Source organism: Balaenoptera ricei, chromosome 9 (genome assembly GCF_028023285.1).
Source record: "Balaenoptera ricei isolate mBalRic1 chromosome 9, mBalRic1.hap2, whole genome shotgun sequence".
NCBI lineage: Eukaryota > Metazoa > Chordata > Mammalia > Artiodactyla > Balaenopteridae > Balaenoptera > Balaenoptera ricei.
Genome location: NC_082647.1, coordinates 5,849,720 through 5,869,181, shown reverse-complemented (window position 1 = coordinate 5,869,181; position 19,462 = coordinate 5,849,720). Strand labels below are relative to the sequence as shown.

At 51.0% G+C, this 19,462-nt stretch overlaps 1 protein-coding gene across 8 annotated transcripts in view; it reads right to left on the bottom strand.

Annotated features, from left to right (window-relative positions):
- PRKAG2 (protein kinase AMP-activated non-catalytic subunit gamma 2) overlaps positions 1-19,462 on the bottom strand; it is a 284,802-nt gene that overhangs the window by 34,684 nt on the left and 230,656 nt on the right. For 6 of the 8 annotated variants that reach the window (XM_059932996.1, XM_059932994.1, XM_059932997.1 and 3 more), the window contains one exon: positions 8,866-8,972. In XM_059932996.1, coding sequence (XP_059788979.1) covers positions 8,866-8,972 — 107 coding nt within the window. The remainder of the gene's footprint in view (positions 1-8,865; positions 8,973-19,462) is intronic. The other 2 variants (XM_059932995.1, XM_059933000.1) reach the window with 1 other exon arrangement.

The following is a 19,462-nucleotide window of genomic DNA, read 5'->3' as shown; positions in this document are numbered from 1 at the left end:
AACGTGGTCCCGGGGGCGGGAGTGCCACAGGCTAGCAGGGGAGCCAGTGTCAGTGTGTGAAGGGTGGCGGAGCTGGCCGCAGGACAGGGGCCTGACAGGGGCTCGATGGCACCGGGACCGTCCTCCCCGAGCGTGCGAGGCAGGGGGCGTGTCCCCACCTGCTCGTCCCCGCGGTTACGGAAGCGGAGGTGCCGCCCACCACGCCTGCAGGGCTGGCTGCAGTAGCAGGTGGCCCGGCCCACGAGACGCATCCAGTACAGCTAGGAACCTCGCTCCAGGCGGGCTGCGATTTCACTGACGTTCCCCTAAGGTCCATACGCCAGCAATCCACTGAGCTGCCAAGATACACTTCTGCATCTTATCCATCAGGACAGGGCACGAGGCTCTGTCAACCGCCAAGGTGAAACCCAGATTTGCCTTTCATGGTATTACCACATCTACGAACAGTCCTAAAAGGAAATCGGGTTCATCTCCCCGACTTTCTGGGGTCAATTCATGATAGGTTTCCAGAGATTACTACTTTTATTACTTTATAATATTTCATTCAAACACCTTACCTGGGGATGACACCACATTTCCCACCTTTTTTTGAGGACTCTTTTTTTCCTCTCACCTGGAACCTCGGGCGTCAGGCCTCAGACCTGCTCTCCACCATTCCTCCACCACCACTAAGAGCCTGGCAATCTACATCCTGATTAAACTAGGGATCAGAAAGCAAACAGGCACTCTCCTGCAATCCACACCTGTCCTGGGCTTTAACTTCTTCTAATCCCCATTTACTGTACTTTTTCCGTTTTGAAGATCATTTTCCTTGATAATGAAAAAGCACAAAACGAGCTGAAGAGTTTCCCTTCCTCTTTATCAGCACCTGCAGCATGAATCTTGAGCAACAGAGCGAACCCTTATTCTTGCTTCTAAAGCAGGCGAGCACCTGCTTCCCGCTTGTGGATCTCGATTCTAACCTCAGCTAAGAGGACCCTGGGCGGCCCCCTCCTAGTCATGCCCTTCTTCAACTTACTTCTATGCTCGTCTTTCTACATGTTCTTCTAAAAACCCGTGTTTGGCAAACAGCCACTTATTTGGACACTTGCCTGTTTTCTCTTTCACTGGCACTATTAAAATCATATCAATTGGAATGAATTGAACAATAAAACAAAGTAATAGTGGATTATAACCCAATGCAATCTCTCTCTCTCTCTCTCCATAAACGTATGCCGACACAAATGACTGAATAAATAAGTGAAAGGAGGGAACACACGTCCCTTGCAGAAGAATTCCAGCTAACTTGCGCAGCCCTCATCTCCCCACTCCTTACGTGTGGGCGGTGCAGAGTAACCTTCTCCTAAAGAGGACAGTATGGAAAAGGGGAACTTTACAGTAAAGAAACCTGACAGACGTACCGCAGCCAGGTGACTGAGGTTAAGGTCGACAGTGGTACGTCAGGCGGACAGTACGCAGTTCTGATATGACGTGAAGGGCACTTTACCTCCATGCTCTTCCTCCCAAAGCCCATAATTCAAGTCTGGTCGTGAGAAAAAAACAGCAGACAAATTCCATTCGGGGGCACCCTACAGCACACCTGGCCAGGTCTGCAAAACTGTCAAGGTTCCCAAAAGCCAGGAAGTCTGAGAAACCGTCACAGCAAAGGGGAGCCTAAGGGGACGTGACGACTAAATGTTAACAGTAACCTGGATGGGATCCTCGAGCAGAAAAATGACATCAGGAAAGACACAGGGAAATCTGAACAAACTGTGGACTTCAGGCAATAATTATGTATCAATACTGGTTCGTTAACGGTGACAAATGTGACCATACTAACGTAAGATGGCAAAAATGGAGGGAACTGGGTGTGGGGTATATGCGAACGATCTGTACTATCTTCACAACTCTTCTATCAATCTAAAAAAGTTTATTAAAAATGTTGTTAGTAGAATGTTGCTAAAAACACACATTCCCACACACTGCCATTGTGAGGGAAGACCTATATGATTCTCAGTGCTCCCCTCGCCGCCCCCGGGCCTGGAAGTGATGATTCCACTGTGAAATTCTATTTACTTTGGAGCCTTCCATACCTCCTGAGGAGTTACCATTTAGAATCTGAAGGCACTAAATCACACCCATCAGTACTATCTGCGCTGCCAGACTTCTCCGGAAGGGATGGTGTGTGCTCTCGACTCCGCCGTTTACTAGGTTACTGTCTCTCAGCCCCAAACCCTCCCTTCTAACTCTGCTTCGTGACACTGGGGCCCTGGGGACCACATCTCAACTCTGCCATGGGCTCTACTGCGGCCTCTGACAGGAGGGAGGCCAGCGAGGACGGGAGGGCTGGGCTGAAGAAGGGCTGCTTCACCTGCCGACCACCTGATCAGTCTGCGAGGGCGGCCACAACAGAGCACCATGAACTAGGGGCACAGGCAACAGAGATTTATCGTCTCAGTCCTGGAGGCTGGACGTCTGAGATCAAGGTGTCAGCAGGCTTGGTTCCTTTTCTGTGCAGAAAAATCTGTTCTAGGCTTCTCACCTGGCCGCCGGTGGTGTGCAGGCACGCCCTGACACCCCTTGGCTTGTTCTGCCTTCGTTGTCACTGGTACTCTCCCCCTATGCATGATTCTGTGTCCACATCTCCCCTTTTTGCAACGACGCCAATCACGGTGGGCTAGGACCGACACCTCCTTAACTAATTACCTCTTAGCGGCCCTGTGTCCAGATGAGGTCATGTTCCGCAGCGCCTGGAGGGTAGGACACAGGGCTGTGGGGGGAGGACCCGGCGCAGCGCACATCCCCACCTGTGGGCCTCCCTCCCGCAGCAGCAGCAGCTGAGTCCAGCCTGAGCAGCCCCCTCACGCTGCCCTCCCCCCGCCTGCCGCCGAGGCACAGCCCCCAGCCAGCGGCGGCCCTCAGAAGGCGACACAGGCTCCTCCTTACCTCCACGACGCCCCAGAGCAGCGGTTTTCGAACCGCAGAGCGCTAGAACCAGAATCGCTGGAAGGACTCAGTGAGACACGACCACTGGGCCTCACCATGACTTTCGGTTTAGTGGGTCTGAGACGGCCTGACGGCCTGTGTTTCCCGGAAGTTCCTAGTGATGCTGCAGCTGCAGGTCTGAGATCGCTGCCTCAGAGGTCAGTATTTACCCTGTCAGTTACCCAGCTGACTTACGTCCAATTACCACTGGTTTACGTTAGCTTTCTGTTCAAGGGCTGCTGTGGCTTCTGTGTCCTGACTGGACCCCGACTGATACAGAAGCGCCCGCACCGGGCAGGGTTCTGGGGACAGAGGGTTTGGGACCGGGCTCATGTCTTGGGGCCTGAACACAGTGCTGAGCTCTGGGTCAGCGGGGACTCAGATCCCCAGTGAACCCGGGCAGGCAGCGGCATCGAGAGGGGACAAGCATCGCCTGTGACCGTGGTGCCCCCGCCCCACTCTGCAGTCGCCAGGGGCTGCTGCACTAGCTGTCACTGCAGCGAAAGGAACAGGGGATCCGGTGTGGGCAGAGTCCTGCCAGAGGATGGGGCTCACACACCGGGGAAGGACAAGCTCCGACTGGGGACTCTCGGTCACCGAGAACCTGGCAGCCTCTATGGCAGCCCTCAAAAGCCCTTCTCTTGTAGCTACCAGGCTGACCCTTCCTAAATCAAACACAAAATGTAACTCTGCGCGACTCGGAGCTTCACCACCCCGAACTCACAGTCTCCCCGGTCTCTGACGTGAAAGCCGGGGCACTGATCTGGGAGGAGTGCAGCCCTGGAACCCAGCACAGCGACAGGGTTGGACTGAGACGAAGCAGAGATTCCTGAACGCCAGGGTGACTCCGAGCCTCCCTTGGCAGTGGAAACAGCTGGCTGTGTGGTGTCCGAATTGCCTTTCTTTGCTTGGAAGCCCAGTAGCAAGTTCTCCTGGGCAGATGCCTTGCACGGGGTCACTCATTCTCCAGACAACCACAGCTGCCTGTGCCACCCCGAGACCTGTGACTGGGGACAGACTCCAGCCTGCCCCCGAGAGGGGGACTCACACATGGAAACCACGAGAAACCTTCGCTATTTCATATCTGCAGAAACCTGGGAAGTAAGCGTGGGAATAGCTTCTAATAATATCAGACCAAGGAGAGAGAATTTAACACTGGATACGGTAGAGTTTATTGACACAGGTGGATTTACCAGAAACGTGGCTCTAACGTTTAGTGCGTGCCACTGGAAACGGCGCTAAAGCCTTCTGAGTTGACTGCCTTGACACGCAGGGCGTGGCTGAGTGCACGTCTGCGGAGGCCGAGACGCCAGAACTCCGGAGGCCTAAAGAGGAAGCGTGAGCCCACAGGCTTAGGGAGATGTCGGCACACGCGGCCTGCACACCCAGCCCTCAGCTACCTTCCCCAAAAGGGCCCCGAGGTCACAGCCTCCCCAGGGTTTTGAGCAATGTCTGCGTGCGGGGACCCCTGCCCCCTGAGAAGCTGCGTGCTGGCTGCGCTCTGCAGGGGGCAGCACCAGGATGGCCTCACTGATGCCAGCGTGGTGGCAGGTCCCGAGGAAGCAGGGCAGGCACGTGGCCAGGGGTGAGAATGTTCTGATTCGCAGACGGTTTGGTCGTGGCCAACCAGTTACAGCGTCCCTAGGAGTGAGACAGATGCATGGCCTTCTGAAGCGTTGCCTGATCTACGTAACAAGAAAAATTCTCAGTCCAGGGGCCAAAACCCCAACTTGAGCCGCCAACATGGAGTCTTGCCCTCTCACCGTTTCCAGACCTGAGCCGCTCTCAGACCCAGAGCCCCAGAGTTCTGAGGGGGGCGGGGTCCCCCGAGGACAGTGGCCCGCCCAGGACGTGCTGTTACTCCTGCCCCACTTCCTAGGATGACTGAGCACTGGGGAAAAGGAGACGCGGACTTTCCAGGGTGACCGGATGCTGGCTCTGAGTGGACGCTAATTCCTAGAACCCCAAACGCCAGTGTGGTCACTGGTCAAAGCGGGGGCTGACAGTCAGTCAGGTGACAGACGGAGTCTCAGCCAAGGTCAAGCGCAAGGAGCTCACAGGGCTGCAGGCCACATGTGGTTATCCGCTCAGTCCTGAGTACGTCACTGGGATCCCTACACTGGCTCTGGGACCCACGGGGCGCGGGATATCGTGCCGAGGAGGACCAGGGAGGACGCCCCTGAAGCTACCAGACTGGCAAGCCAAGCGCAGCAGAGCGTCCCTGGGGAAGTGCGCAGACGGAGAGGCTGACCGTCACACCCCGGGGAAGCTGCCCCTCTGGCCGTGACCGCGTCTCCCAGAGTGACTGGATTCCTGTAACTCCAGATGCCGCATCGCAGGGCCCTGCAGCCGTCAGCCACGCACGCTTTTTCTCTGTACCAACGTACAAGGACCCCCCCCGAGAAGCAGTCTGCCTTGACCTGGCACGGCACACTCTCACACCCTCACCCCTGGCTCTCTGGCTGCACACAGTCTGCAGAGATGCGGACCACCCCACAGGCCTCATGTCACACGGTCCCGTGACATCGGTGACACCGTGCCGACTGGTCTGATGGGCAGGAAGACGCAATGCTTTAGACGCCTCGGTGTGACATCGGCCAGCCAGCCAGTGAGGGGTCAGGGTGAGGGAGGCCACGGCCTGGAGCGTCGGAGAGACCCCCATGCCACTCAGGCTGCTGCCCGCACCCCTGTCACCCGCGGCAGGTCCACGCAAGCGGCACACACCGAGTCTGCGCGCTGCTCTGACACGGTCAGAGGGAGTCTTCAGAGGGGCCCAGAGCAAGACACAGCTCTGCGGCAGGGCAGGCCCCTCGTCCACCGGGGCCTGGGACCCCCCCCAGGCCGAGCTGGGGACGCCGAATGAGGCCCCCATCAGGCACCAGCAGGAGATTCACTGGGTTTTCGGAGAAAACAAACAAACAGCAAAAAGCCATGCCTTCTTCTGCAGGTAATTATTTTCCTCTTGAGAAATAGTTCCTGGCTTACTGCGGGGCCCTGGTCGGGAAGGAACAACTCGGCTGAGATGCCGAGTGACCGTGCAAGCCGAGCGCCCACCCCGAGCGGGCGGCGTCTGCCCCGTCCAGCCTGAGCGCCGGGCGCCCCGCGGCACCGGGGGAGGGAGCCGGGGGGAGTCGGGCATCACCCCCTCCCTCAGTCACCCCGCACTCGGGGCTCCGGACGACCGCCGACGCCGAGGGAGAACCAGGCGGGCCGAGGGGGAGGGACACGACTCCAGGACGGGCACTGGGCTTCCGGGGCACCAGGACCAAGGCGCCGTCTCTCACACCCACGCGAGACACAGCGACAGGACCCTGGGGTGCGTCACAGCCCCGCCTGCGGGAGGCCCATGGGCCTCGCAGAGGCCGAGCTGGAGGCTGAGGGCGCAGCCGCCTGGGGCGGGCGGCCCTTCTCTCCCTCTCTTCTCGGGCTGTCCCAGTCACCTCTGTTGTCTGCGACCCCGTTTTCAGTTCACCTGTGAACGGCTGACTCTGGTTCCCAGACCAGCTGTGTCTCTGATACTGTGGGCCCTCAGGGTAACTTGGTCAGAATATAAGTGTTGTTCTGCAACCTGCTTTTTTTTAACTTAAAAATAAATGTATTAGGGGACATCCCCGGTGGTGCAGTAGGTAAGAATCCACCTGCCAATGCAGGGGGACATGGGTTCGAGCCCTGGTCCGGGAAGATCCCACATGCCGCGGAACAACGAAGCCCGTGCGCCACAACTACTGAGCCTGCGCTCTAGAGCCCGCGAGCCACAACTACTGAAGCCCACGAGCCACAACTACTGAAGCCCGTGCGCCCGGAGCCCGGGCTCTGCAACAAGAGAAGCCATTGCAATGAGAAGCCCGCACACCGCAACGAAGAGTAGCCCCTGCTCGCCTCAACTGGAGAAAGCCCACGCACAGCAACGAAGACCCAACACAGCCAAAAATAAAAAAAAAATTAAATCTTAAAAAAACCCCAAACAAACACATTCTCCACAAACGTTTTTTCCGCCCTCCTCGGTGGCTCCGTGCTGTCCTATCACACGCGCACACAGGGAGCCGTCTAGGCCACGACGCCGCCCAGAGGACGGTCACCTGGTCTCGGGGACGGGCTGTGTCTCCCCTGCTCGCTTCCCTCGTTGTCGAGACGTGTCCCTGACCACAACTGCTATCTGTGTCTAGACAGCAGTCGACTCAGCCCTTTCAAACACATCCTTAACTTGCTGTAACCAGTGCCAACCCCCCGTTTCCATGGTAACCAATTTCAGCTCCTTTAAAGCTTAGAGCCTCAAGGATTCGTGACTTCCAGGAGACAGGCACATGCAGCTTCTATTCATTAGGGAAGTGAGGGTCACTGGATTAGTGACCTCCAATGATCCATAAAGCATCACACTGTTCATGTCTTACTCACTCTGGCTAAATTCTAAATTCAGAAAAGAGTTAATTTTACAACACGGGAAAAGCTGAGCAAGAGTGAAAAGCAGGTGCAGGGCGTACCCGCTGTCATGTGCTTTTCTGTTGGTGGAAAACCTACAGTGAGGACTTTGGAGGGTGGAGTGAGGGTGAGATGGGTTGATCTACTTCTGTACTTGGGGAGTTCAGGATTTCGAGTTACTTTACTACTGACGTCTGCAGTTACAGTGGAGGAGAGTATTTCCGGTAACACTGCGTCTGGACGCCTCTCTGTCCTCCTTGTGTCAAAGAATCAGAGTTGTAGAAGGGACCTTGAAGGTCACCTGGTCCAAAGTGAATTTAGCAAAGTCATAGGATTTTAGGCCAATTTATAAAAAAAAAAAATTGGAAAATATAATTAAGAACTAAGCCATATCTACATTCTTGAGAATCCTGTGCAGCTGAGACTGAATGCAGGCAAAGTAGCTCCTAGAGCCCAGGCGTCCTCAAGGAAGAGCCACAGGGCGGGCCGCTGGGGGCGCCAGCAGAGCAGGCGGGGGAGGCCTGGGGAGAGGGCCCCGAGCGCTGGGAAGAGCTGGCAGGGCCGGGGCACACATCTCCCAGGACAGCCCTGGACGAGACTGAGAGAGGCCGGGGTGAACTGGCACAGGCACCTTACCCGCTGGGGTCCCCCTGAGGGGTCAGCGGAGGCTGCCCTCCCTGGCCTTTGCCCCTTTTCCTTCTCCCCCAGTCCCTCAGGGGCTCTCCTGGCAGGACGCCCTAATAAAGTGCCCACTGCCCATGAATTCCTGGCTCAGCATCTACTTTTGGGGAACCCAGGTGAAAACAATCCTGCTTGGTAAAGATTTATGTACAAATCTATACACCAAATGCACACACGTACACCTGTGTACGCACATGTATTTTATTACACCGGATGTAATTTGGTCATCGCACTGAATGTATTATTTGGGACTTTTCACGTCTGATTGTAAGTCATATTGGTATAAAACGAGTTACAATAAGCATAATTTTAATACCAAAATAATCAGGTTCAAATTTTCTGCCGAAAGAGATCAGTAGAGTTTTCTCTTAAGAGATCACCCACCTGAGTGATGCTTTCTTTTTAACCAGTATTATTTCAACGTCATTGTTCTACTAAATAGCTAAGGCCTTCAGGACATGCCGAGGGAGGAGGTGCAGCTAGCGGTTAAAGGCTTGGAGCCAGCACGCATCACATAGACCCGAGCACCAATTCCAGACCCCGTCACTCACCAGCTCTGTGGGCTGAGTTCTTAAATGCTAGAATGTGAGCAAACTCTAGATAATGAGCTTCCTTATCCGTAAAACAGCACATTCCTCAGAAGGCTGCCATGACGACTGACAACTCAGACAAAACCTCAGCACAGGACCCGACGTGCAGAAAGGACTGGATACTGTCTGTGGGTATTGCTGGATTTAACTTACCCGACAAAGCAGGTACCAAATAATATACCCCAGATTCAGGGAAACTGGGCACACTCACTTGTAACGTGGTATCAAAGACCACAAGCTTGGAGCTGGTTGGAACGATGTCGTAACACTTGTGTGACCTCATGAATCGCATGTAAACACCACTTTCTGAGTCTTCTGCTAAAAAGGAAAGAAAAAAAAGGCAAATATCAGTAATAATAAAGAACTTCCCCTATCAGATTAAGAGTATGCATGAAAAATCTACTGCTAACAGACTTAATGGAAAATAAGAAGTGTTCTCCCTGTAAGAGCGAGAAGCTCCTGGTACTCAACACGGCTGTCCTCACTAGCACAAGAAGGCAAGAAAAAAAAAAACGGGGCTTCCCTGGTGGCGCAGTGGTTGAGAATCCGCCTGCCAATGCAGGGGACACGGGTTCGAGCCCCGGTCTGGGAAGATCCCACATGCCGCGGAGCAACTAGGCCCGTGAGCCACGGCTGCTGAGCCTGCGCGTCTGGAGCCTGTGCTCCTCAACAAGAGAGGCCGCGATAGTGAGAGGCCTGCGCACGGCGATAAAGAGTGGCCCCCGCTCGCCGCAACTGGAGAAAGCCCTCGCACAGAAACGAAGACCCAACACAGCCAAAAAAAAATGAAGGCTACGGATATAAAAGGAAAAAGCAAAACCGTCTTTATTGGCAGACTATATGATTTTCTACATAAAAAACACCAAAGAATCTACAAAAAAGTTCCCAGATCTAAAAAAGGAGTTTAGCAAGGTCAGAGAATGCAGTTAGTAAAAAACAACAACAAAAAAAACATGCCACTGTATTTCTATATACTAGCAAGGAATAACTGGAAATTTAAAAAATTTGAAGGCATCATTTATACAAACATGAAATGGAAATAAGGATCTACACAAGGAGACACGGAGCCCTGAAAACAGTAACGATGTGAACAAATACACATAAAGTAGTCTTTATTATTTAAATTTCTGTAGAAGTTAATTGACAGTTGGCAAAAGGAATGACAAGGTACTGTGACTCCAAAGCTGTGCCTGTAGCCGGACAATGGCCCACTGCCCACTGCCCGCGAGGACCTCACTCCTATCTCCTGGTTCACTCAAAGAATACATCTCCAAGAGACCTCTTTGACAATGCCGCTGGGCCCACACCAATCTGTACATTTGGGGAAGGTTTAGATTACCTGGGAAATATCCCAGAAGAAAAAAATTACTATATTGTACACACTAATTAGCAAGATAAGTGTTAAACAGCATGACGCTAACCAAGTTCCTTGATTGTGGAAAGGAGCCCCTGTTATTCTATTTCCTACTGTGGTAAACACTCCGTATGTGCTGACTGGTTTGCCAATTTCATGATAAACTATGTGAACCACTCCCAAACCTCTATTTTCATTTCTGACCTCTCTTCAGGGTACTGTAGCCCATAGTTCATAATCCCATCACCTCCTGGACAGTTCCCTTCTCAAACATCTCCCCTCCTCCTCGTGGAATAAAGTCAGAAGACTCAGGCTGGCATTCACGAACCTCCGTGGTCTGGCTTCTCCGTGACCTCATTTCCCTACTTCCTGTTCTCGGGTCCAGGCACACAGCTCCCTGCTAAGCTCCCTACTGTCCTTAATCTCACTTGCTGGCATTTGTTCCTTCTGCTGTAATTTAAACTTCCTTCTCTACTTTTTCTCATCCAATTTCAACCAACCTCAAATGCCATCTTCTCCATAAAAGCAGTGAACATCTGAGCGCTCATTTCTGTGCTGTAACTCCAGGTACTACAGGAAATGACCTCATTTAATTTATGTCACGACCCTGAGGGTGTGCCTCGATTTCTTCACTTTACACATGAGCTGACTGAGCAATGGGCCTGAAGTCAGCAAGTTAGGCAGTGACTGGAGTGGGATTTGAATCCGTGCCCAAGACTCCAACCCTCTCCTCATGGAAACTCTGCCACTTAGTCTCCCCATGAACGCACGGGTCCAACACACCTGTGAAGCTACTGTCTGCGGGGCACTGTCCCAGTGTCGAGACACGAGCGGACGCAGCAGACACATCTCTGTCCTCCCAGCTCACCAGCTGGCAGAGCGAGGGCAGCGGGATGTGAGCCACGCGACAGGTGAGGTGCTGGACGGCTCAAGGTCACAAGGCAGGAGCCGACCCTGAGTCAGGAGGGTAAGGAGGGAAGTCTGCAGCGACTTCTTCCCCTGAATACGCACGTTCTATCTGTACTTCTCGTCAGTCATCACTTTATGTCTCATTCATGTGATCTGCACAGCTCTGATAATCTTTTTCTTCCCGGATGATAATTTCTTTGAATGGTCAGGATCTTACTCATTTACTATGCTAATTAATTTCGTCGGTACCGACTTACTGCATACGGTCTCAGTGTGGGTTCTCCCAAAGCTGACCCCGAGACCAGGGGAAGTGAGACGGAAGCAAAGAGTCAAAAAGGGAGCTCCAGTAAGCAGGTCACAGCTCTGTGCAGGGTCGCAGCTGTTGGGGACCCCGGGGAGGCCGCGCACGCACCTCAGAACTGCCTCCTAGTCAGGAGCACCCCGCCCTCTTTGGTGAGGGGTTCCCCTGGGCCGTGACCTCTGACATTCCTGCCCTGCGCCCACAAGCCATCTGCTCCCACCAGCTTCCACCGTGCTAGAGGCTGGGGGTCCCCGGGGACCCAACACACATGCCGCTGCCCTGCAGGTACTACAAACCAGCGGGGGAGACACATGAACCGTCACTACACCGTCACGAGCGCTACCACAGGACAAGTCCGGGCTTATGAACCAGGTAAGTGGCAGTCAGTGAACGGATGGATGGAATTGGAGTCAGCGTGCTTCCATTTTTCTCAAAACGTTTATCTCCCGGAAAATAGGAGCCTTGCACAGGAAAGAACTGGAACGCAGGACGTTCATACGACAGCCACGCGGAAGGTCCCGGTCCTTCTCCGCCATCACTGCTCCCGCGCTGCCGAGGACGACGACCACCAGGCTGCTAGGCGAGTCGTTTCCTCGGAGCCTATTCACAGGGGATCCGTGCAGACACAGGCTCAAAGGACCAGGGCGGGCGAGCACACGCGTAACTAACATTTAACTTACAGAGTGCCGGTCAAATCTATTCTCCTAAAGTGCAAATGAAGGACATCAAGGGGGAAACTACAATAAAATGTAACACTCCATCTCCCAGAAAGGAACCCTTGCAAGATAGTTTGTCTGTTAATTAAATCAAGAATTTTCATAAAAGGAGTGCACATTTTATAGATGTTAACATCACAATACGAATATCTGAAATAAAATCTTAAAATACTATGAAAAGAAATATTCGAACTTTTAGAATTATTAAAACACTGTGAGCTTTGTGTTAAACATATTTTTGGGGTAACATCTTAATTCGTCTGTTAATTTTTAAAAATATTTAAATAAACATTTTATTTTGAATAGCTTTAGATTTATATAGAGAAGTTGTGAAGACACAGCAGTTCCTTATATACCCCATACCAGATTTCCCCTAAAGGTAACATCTGACGGGCTTCCCTGGTGGCGCAGTGGTTAAGAATCTGCCTGCCAGTGCAGGGGACACGGGTTTGGGCCCTGGTCTGGGGAGATCCCACATGCCACGGAGCAACTAAGCCCGTGAGCCACAACTACTGAGCCTGCGCGTCTAGAGCCTGTGCTCCACAACAAGAGAAGCCATGGCAATGAGAAGCCCGTGCGCCGCGATGAAGAGTGGCCCCTGCTCGCCCCAACTAGAGAAAGCCCTCGTACAGAAACGAAGACCCAACACAGCCAAAAAAAAAAAAAAAAAGATAACATCTGACATTCCTCTGGCACATCTGTCAGAACCAACGAACCATCACTGACACATTACTAAAAAGTTCACACTTTAACAGGGTTGCCTTAGTTTTCCCCTAACATCCTTTTTTTGTCCCAGGACCCCGTCCAGGACAGCACATTTAGTCATCATGCTCCGTAGCCCGCCCTAGGCAATGATGGCTTCTCAGACATTCCTTGTGTTTGATGACCTTGAGTACTTGACCATGAGACCCTGATCAGGAGTACTGGACAGGCATTCTGTAGAACAGCCCTCATTCCGGATTTGTACGATGTTTTTCTCATGATTTCAATTTTGAGGTTTGTGTGTTTTAGCAGGAAGACCAGAAGGCGAAGTGCCTTCGCATCCCACTGTATCTAGGGTACCTGCTGTCAACATACCTCATCACCTGGATCACCTGGCCCAGGTAGGATCTGTCGGGTCTTTCCCCTACAGGGACTCTTCCCACACTGCAGTCTTGGCAGGGAAGTCATGGTCCACCTCCCTGAGGGCGAAGCATCTGCATAAATTACAGTAAATCCCCTACATGTGAACCTTCAAGTTGCGAACTTTCAAAGATGTGAATGTGCCTTTGCATGTCCAATCACATAAGTTAGTTCATGTGTCTGGTGTACACTGTCATGAGTGTGCATCTTCTACAAGTGGTTGTGCTCTTGCGTACTTTACTGTGCAGTACTGTGTAGAGTACAGGAGTACAGTATCTTTATTTCAAGCCCAGGGTGTCCAGAAGCAAGCGTAAAAGCAGTGGTGATGTAGCCGGTACCGCTAAGAAGTGCCAAGCGATAACGATGGAAACAAAAGTGAAAATAATTGAGAGAGCGGAGTGAGGTGAAAAGATGGTAGACGTCGCTCATTCTTATAAAATGAGTCGTTCAACCACCGGCACGATTCTAAAGAACAAGGACAAGATCATGGAACATGTGAAGTTTGCTGTGCAGACAATAATATCGAAGAAGCGTGGAAAAGTGGTGGAGGAGATGGAGAAACTTCTCATTGTGTGGATGCAGGACCAGCATTAGTGTTGAGTCCCGCTCAGCTTAATGCTGATTCAAAAGAAAACTAAAAGCCTTTATGAAGACTTGAAGAAGAAACACAGCAAAGAATCAGAGCGTGCATCTGTTAATGCCAGCCATGGCTGGCTTCATCGGTTCAAGGCTGGAGCCAACTTTCACAACGTAAAAGTAAGTGGCGAGGCAGCGAGTGCAGATACGGTAGCTGCCCGGGAATTTCCTGAAACGCTTCAAGAAATTCAAGGCGTGTTATTTACCTGAGCAGGTTTTTAACGTGGGCGAGACAGGACTGTACTGGAAAAGGATGCCAGCCCAGAGTTACATCAGTAAGGAGGGAAAGTTGATGCCAGGCTATAGAGCAACAAAGGACAGGCTAACTGTTGTTTGGTGGCAATGTTTCCGGTGATATGAAGCTGAAGCCTCTCTTAGTTTATCATTCAGAGAACCCAAGGGCCCTCAGAAACATAGCCGAGGGCTCTCTTCCTGTTGTGTGGAAGAGTAACCCCAAGGCCTGGGTTACACAGGCCATTTTCCAGGACTGGTTTTCCCACCACTTTATCCCGGAGGTAGAGAAATATTGCTTGGAGAAGGACGTCCCATTCCACATTCTTTTGCTGCTCTACAATGCTCCGAGCGACCCCCCATTCATGGATAACTTGCATCCCAACGTCAAAGTAGTGCATCTGCCACTGAATACTACATTGCTCATCCAACCTATGGACCAGGGCGTTATAGCGACTTTCAAGAAATATTATTTATGTCACACTTTTCGTCAGGCAGTAAAGGCGACTGACGAATCAGGAACAACCCTGCGACAATCTTCGAAGGACTATAACATCTACAGGCCATAAAAAAAAATTGGCTTTGCTTGGCATGAGGTTACGGCCGTCACCGTGAATGGGGTTTGGAAGAACCTTTCCCCACAGTTTGTTCATGATTCTCGTGGATTTGAGAAGGTGGATGAGGAGTCCAAAGAGGTCTTCAGCAACTCAGAGACCCTCAGCGAGAAGCTGGAGCTAGATGTGCAAGAGGACGGCTTCACTGAACTCCTTGCTGTGCAACACGAGGAGCTTACTAATGAAGACCTGATGGAATTGGAGGCCCAGAGAAAGGACAAAGAGAGACAGAGGAAGAAGAAGTAACTGAAGAACCAAAGAGATTCACGACGCAGGTAACGGCAAGGGGGTTCTCTGCATTTGAGGAGGCACTGGTAGTTTTTGAGGCACAGGACCTGAACGTACAACGAACGGTACACGAAGGCTGCAGCAGCCGTTCAGCCATCCAGTGCCACCGTGTCATCTATCATAAGAAAAAAAGAGCTGCTACCCAGACATCGCTGGATCGTTTTTTCAACAGGGTAGATAGAATTGAATCCAGCAAGGAACCAGAACCTGTGCCATCAAGGTCAGGCGTGAGGGAAATTGCAGCTTGCCCTCCATCTCCTATTGCTGACCATCCTTCAGCTCTATTATCTCCCACCTCCTCTCCCTCCTCCAGTCAGTAACTCTTCTTGCCTGTCACTCGATGCCAGCCCCTGGATGCCAGCTGTTGTACTGTACTACTGTACTTTTCACGGTACTGTACTGTAAGATTAAAAATGTTCTTTATTTTTTGTGTTTGTTTTTAATGTATTATTAGTGTGAAAAGTATTATAAACCTATTACAGTACAGTACTATATAGCCGATTGTTTTAGCTGGGTACCTAGGCTAACTTTGTTGGACTTACAAATTTAGACTTATGAATGCACTCTTGGAACGGAACTCGTTCGTATGCAGGGAACTTACTGTACTTGGAACATTTCTGTAGAGGAGAGTTGTCTGTCTGTCTGTCTGTCTACCTCACTATGGACTCACGGAATCTATCCCATACTCTGAGTCACAATCCAACAACCACGTCAGGATCAGTGCTCCAGCCGGCAGGGTCCACCCCGATGATGGGGCTGTGTGGGGCACGGCCCACGTTCTCCTGAGTCCGCTGGGGCTGTGACTCCCCGCCAGGCCCCCCAGGACTTCCCTGCTCACACCTGCAGCCCCCAAGCCAGCAGGACGTGGGGAGCTGGGCCCTCGGGGTCTCCCTCTGTTCCCTCTGGAGCATCACCAGCCCCCAGGTGGTGAAACGTGTGCCCTCAGTCACTAGCGTCTTACATCACTGTGGTACGTTTGTTACAATTACTCAATTGCCTTAGTTTCTGTCCCTCCAGGACAGCACCTCACGTGCAGCCCTGTAACCTTGGGCTCCTCTTGGCAGTGAGAGCTCTTCAAACCTTGACTTGATGGTCTCGGTAGTTTTGAGGAGTACTGGGCAGATACTTTCGACTGGAATTTGATGTTTTTCTCATGATTAGCCTGGGGTTCTCAGTTTTGAGGTGGATCTATAACACTACATTTTTTTTAATGTAAAAAGCTTGACCAAGCACAGCAAAATGACACTAAAATATATTTTGCTTCATGATAAGGCTAGATTATTACTGATGTAATAACATCAATAACAAAAGTGTTAGCATTTAAAGTCAGGAGAGTAAAGTAAAATATGATAAAATGTCATTGCTTCTCTACATTTGGTAAAACTTTTCGATGAGAGCACCATTTGTATTATTTACATTATGATGAAGCCTCAAATTGTACCTGAAGGAAGAAACGCATTGAAACAGAAAATAAGAGTATCTGGAGTTAAACCAAAAAGGAAAAACACCTAAAAAAACCAAAACCATTCAACAATAACAGGTTGTTTGGAATAAGTTATTAAAATTCCTGAGAAGGCAAGTTCAAGCTCTCATTATTCAAAAGGTAACTGGGGCTAAGAAAGTATCGCAGTGTCCCACTGTTGGGTTATTTTATCCGTCCCCGGGGAGAAGTGTAACTGCAGAGTGTCATGCTGGCACCTGAGTCACTGGTCTATGAAAGCCACCCATCGTGGAATGACGTTACACCGTCCAATCACACGCTAACCCAGCATCACCCAAGGGAGCTACTGAAGAGTACTGCTGGGAAGGAGAAAGTATATGTGAAAGTGTTTCATCTGTGAAGGTCAACAGAACAACTTGGAAAATGCAACATCTCAGTTTACATGCAAACAGTTGTACGCTCTAGCTAGGAAAGCGTGGCAGTGTTTCTCTCTCTGCAAGCAGATCTGGTTACACACCACCCCTGACAAGTCCTCACCATACCACAGCACAGCCAGCCCACACGCCGCGGCCCCGAGGAGTTTCACACCCTGGGATCCCGTGGACACTTCCTTTCCAAAGGCAGCTTCTGAACTCTGGGCCAGTGTCCTCGTGCCTGCCTCTGCTGGGCGCACGGCCCAGGTGGCCACTGAACTCCTACCTGCCTTTCTGTGTGGGCTGAATGGTGGCCCCCACAAGATATGTCCACCTGGAACGTCAGAACGCGACCTTATTTGGAACAAGGGTCTTTGGAGATGAGGTCACCCTGGATTATCAGGTTGGGCCCTAAATCCGATAACCAACGTCCTTACAAATGAGAGCGGACACAGACACAGGAGAAGGTCGATGGAGGCAGAGATCACAGTGATGCTGCCACGAGCCACGGGACGCCAGGGAGCACGAGCAACCACCAGAAGCCGGGACAGATTCTCCCCGGAGCCTCCAGACGGGACCAGCCCTGCGGAACCCCTGGGCTCGGACGTCTGGCCTCCCGAATGTGGGAGAATAAAGTTCCGTTGTTCCAAGCCACTGGGTTTGTGGCACTTTGTCATGGCGGCCTCAGGAGCCTCCTCCGCCTCCCAAGTTCAGTTCACAGGCCCCGTGCACCTTCCCCAAAGGCCCTCAAGGCACCAGCACCCCTCCACTGTGAACACCCCCGCTAGCGCTTCGTGACTGACGCCCTTTCGGAGCCCTGACGTGCCTTGTGCCAAAGCTATAGATCTGCTTTAGACGGCAGCTTCTGAGGCAGCAGATGGGTCCCCAGAAAGTTCCTCACGGGTGTCAGGACAAGCTCATGCCTGCTATATTGTATGTCACTGAAAGACACATCCATGAAAGGCAGGGGCCATGGTAATGATTCAATCCCCATCTTAGAGAGCTGAGAGTGCAAGGATGAGAGGCGTCCTAAAACAAAATTTACACATTGCCCAAATGTCACTAAAAACACCCCAACCAAAAAAACTAACTCCTTATTTCCAATCCTGTAATTTTAACTTAACGTAAGACATTTCATTGTAATTCCACAAAGAAAAAGATTATCAATAGGTTAGTTATTTTAAAATTTGTCTTTTATGCTTTATTCTACATTTAGAAACGTAAGCTTACTATATTCATATAGTATCTTTTCTTTTTAGAAAACCATTTAAAATAGTTAAGCAAGAAATAAGCAAAAAGGGGAATATGGAAGTTAAAAGTATATGGAGGGCTTCCCTGGTGGCGCAGTGGTTGAGAATCTGCCTGCCAATGCAGGGGACACGGGTTCGAGCCCTGGTCTGGGAAGATCCCACATGCCGCGGAGCAACTAGGCCCGTGAGCCACAACTACTGAGCCTGCGCGTCTGGAGCCTGTGCTCCGCAACAAGAGAGGCCGCGATAGTGAGAGGCCCGCGCACCGCGATGAAGAGTGACCCCCGCTCGCCGCAACTAGAGAAAGCCCTCGCACAGAAACGAAGACCCAACACAGCCAAAAATAAATTAAAAAAAAAAAAAAGAAAAAGTTTAAAAGTATATGGAAAAGATTAAACTCTCATATACATATGTTTTCTTAAAGTGCTTAGAAACATGAATATTAACAAAGTCAAAGCTTAAATATAATTTTACAGGACTTACAAGGTAGCAGAATAAATGAAGTGCATTAGATTTTTTTCCTTTCCATGCTTTTTGCATTTGGTTCTGTGTGTGCTGGGGGCAAAAGTGTCCACTGAAGAGGGAGATGCATGTGCTCTGCTAGATAAGGGGGCAAAGAGTTACTAAGAAAGAAGGAAAAGCGCAGGTAAGTAAAGGCACAAAGCTTCCCCAATTAGATAGCTCAAAGTTAGTTGCAATAAATGCCTAAGGAATGCCACAGACCCGACAAGGCTGTGACCTTGAAATGACAGTGATTCCCATCCATTTAAAAATGGCTTTGGGTTTAATTCTATGAACCACAGCCAATGTTTCCTCTTTTTTGGGAAACAGAACCCAATTACTGTACTAAGCCGAAGCAACAGAGAGGACCAAGGTTAACTCACCGGGATCCAGCCCCCAGCGGGGTAAGGAACACCTTGATGACGGTGATACCAGGAACAACAGGCGGCCACCCCAGCCCACTTCTTTTTTTTTAAATGTTTTTTTCTTTACTGTGGTAAAAGTCACATAATGTAAAACATACTACTGTAACCATATCTAACAGTACAGTTCAGTGGCACTAAGTACAGTCACACTGTTGTGCAACTCTCACCATCATCCACCTCCCGAATTTTTCACCTTCCTAAACTGAAACTCTGTCCCCATTAAACACGAACTCCCCAGTCCCCCTCCCCACCTGCCCACCTCCCCGGCCCCTGGCATCTACCAGTGCGCTTTCTGACTCTATGATTTGACTCTTCTAGGTACCTCGTATAAGTGGAATCAAACAGTATGTGTCTGCATCTAATGCTTATTGGAATGCATTTCTAAGGTTAACTTAATACGTGTCCCGTAAACAGGCTGTACCTTCTTTTTCCCCCCCGTGCTATAGTACCTTCTTTTTTCCCCCTGTGCTATTCAGTAGGCCCTCACCAGCCATCTACTTCATACACAGCAGCGTACATATGTCAGTCCCCACTTCTGTCAAACACGCTTTCAGCAATTTAAAGGAGTTTCCTTCTCCCTCTAGCTTAATAAGGATTTTGTAAAAGG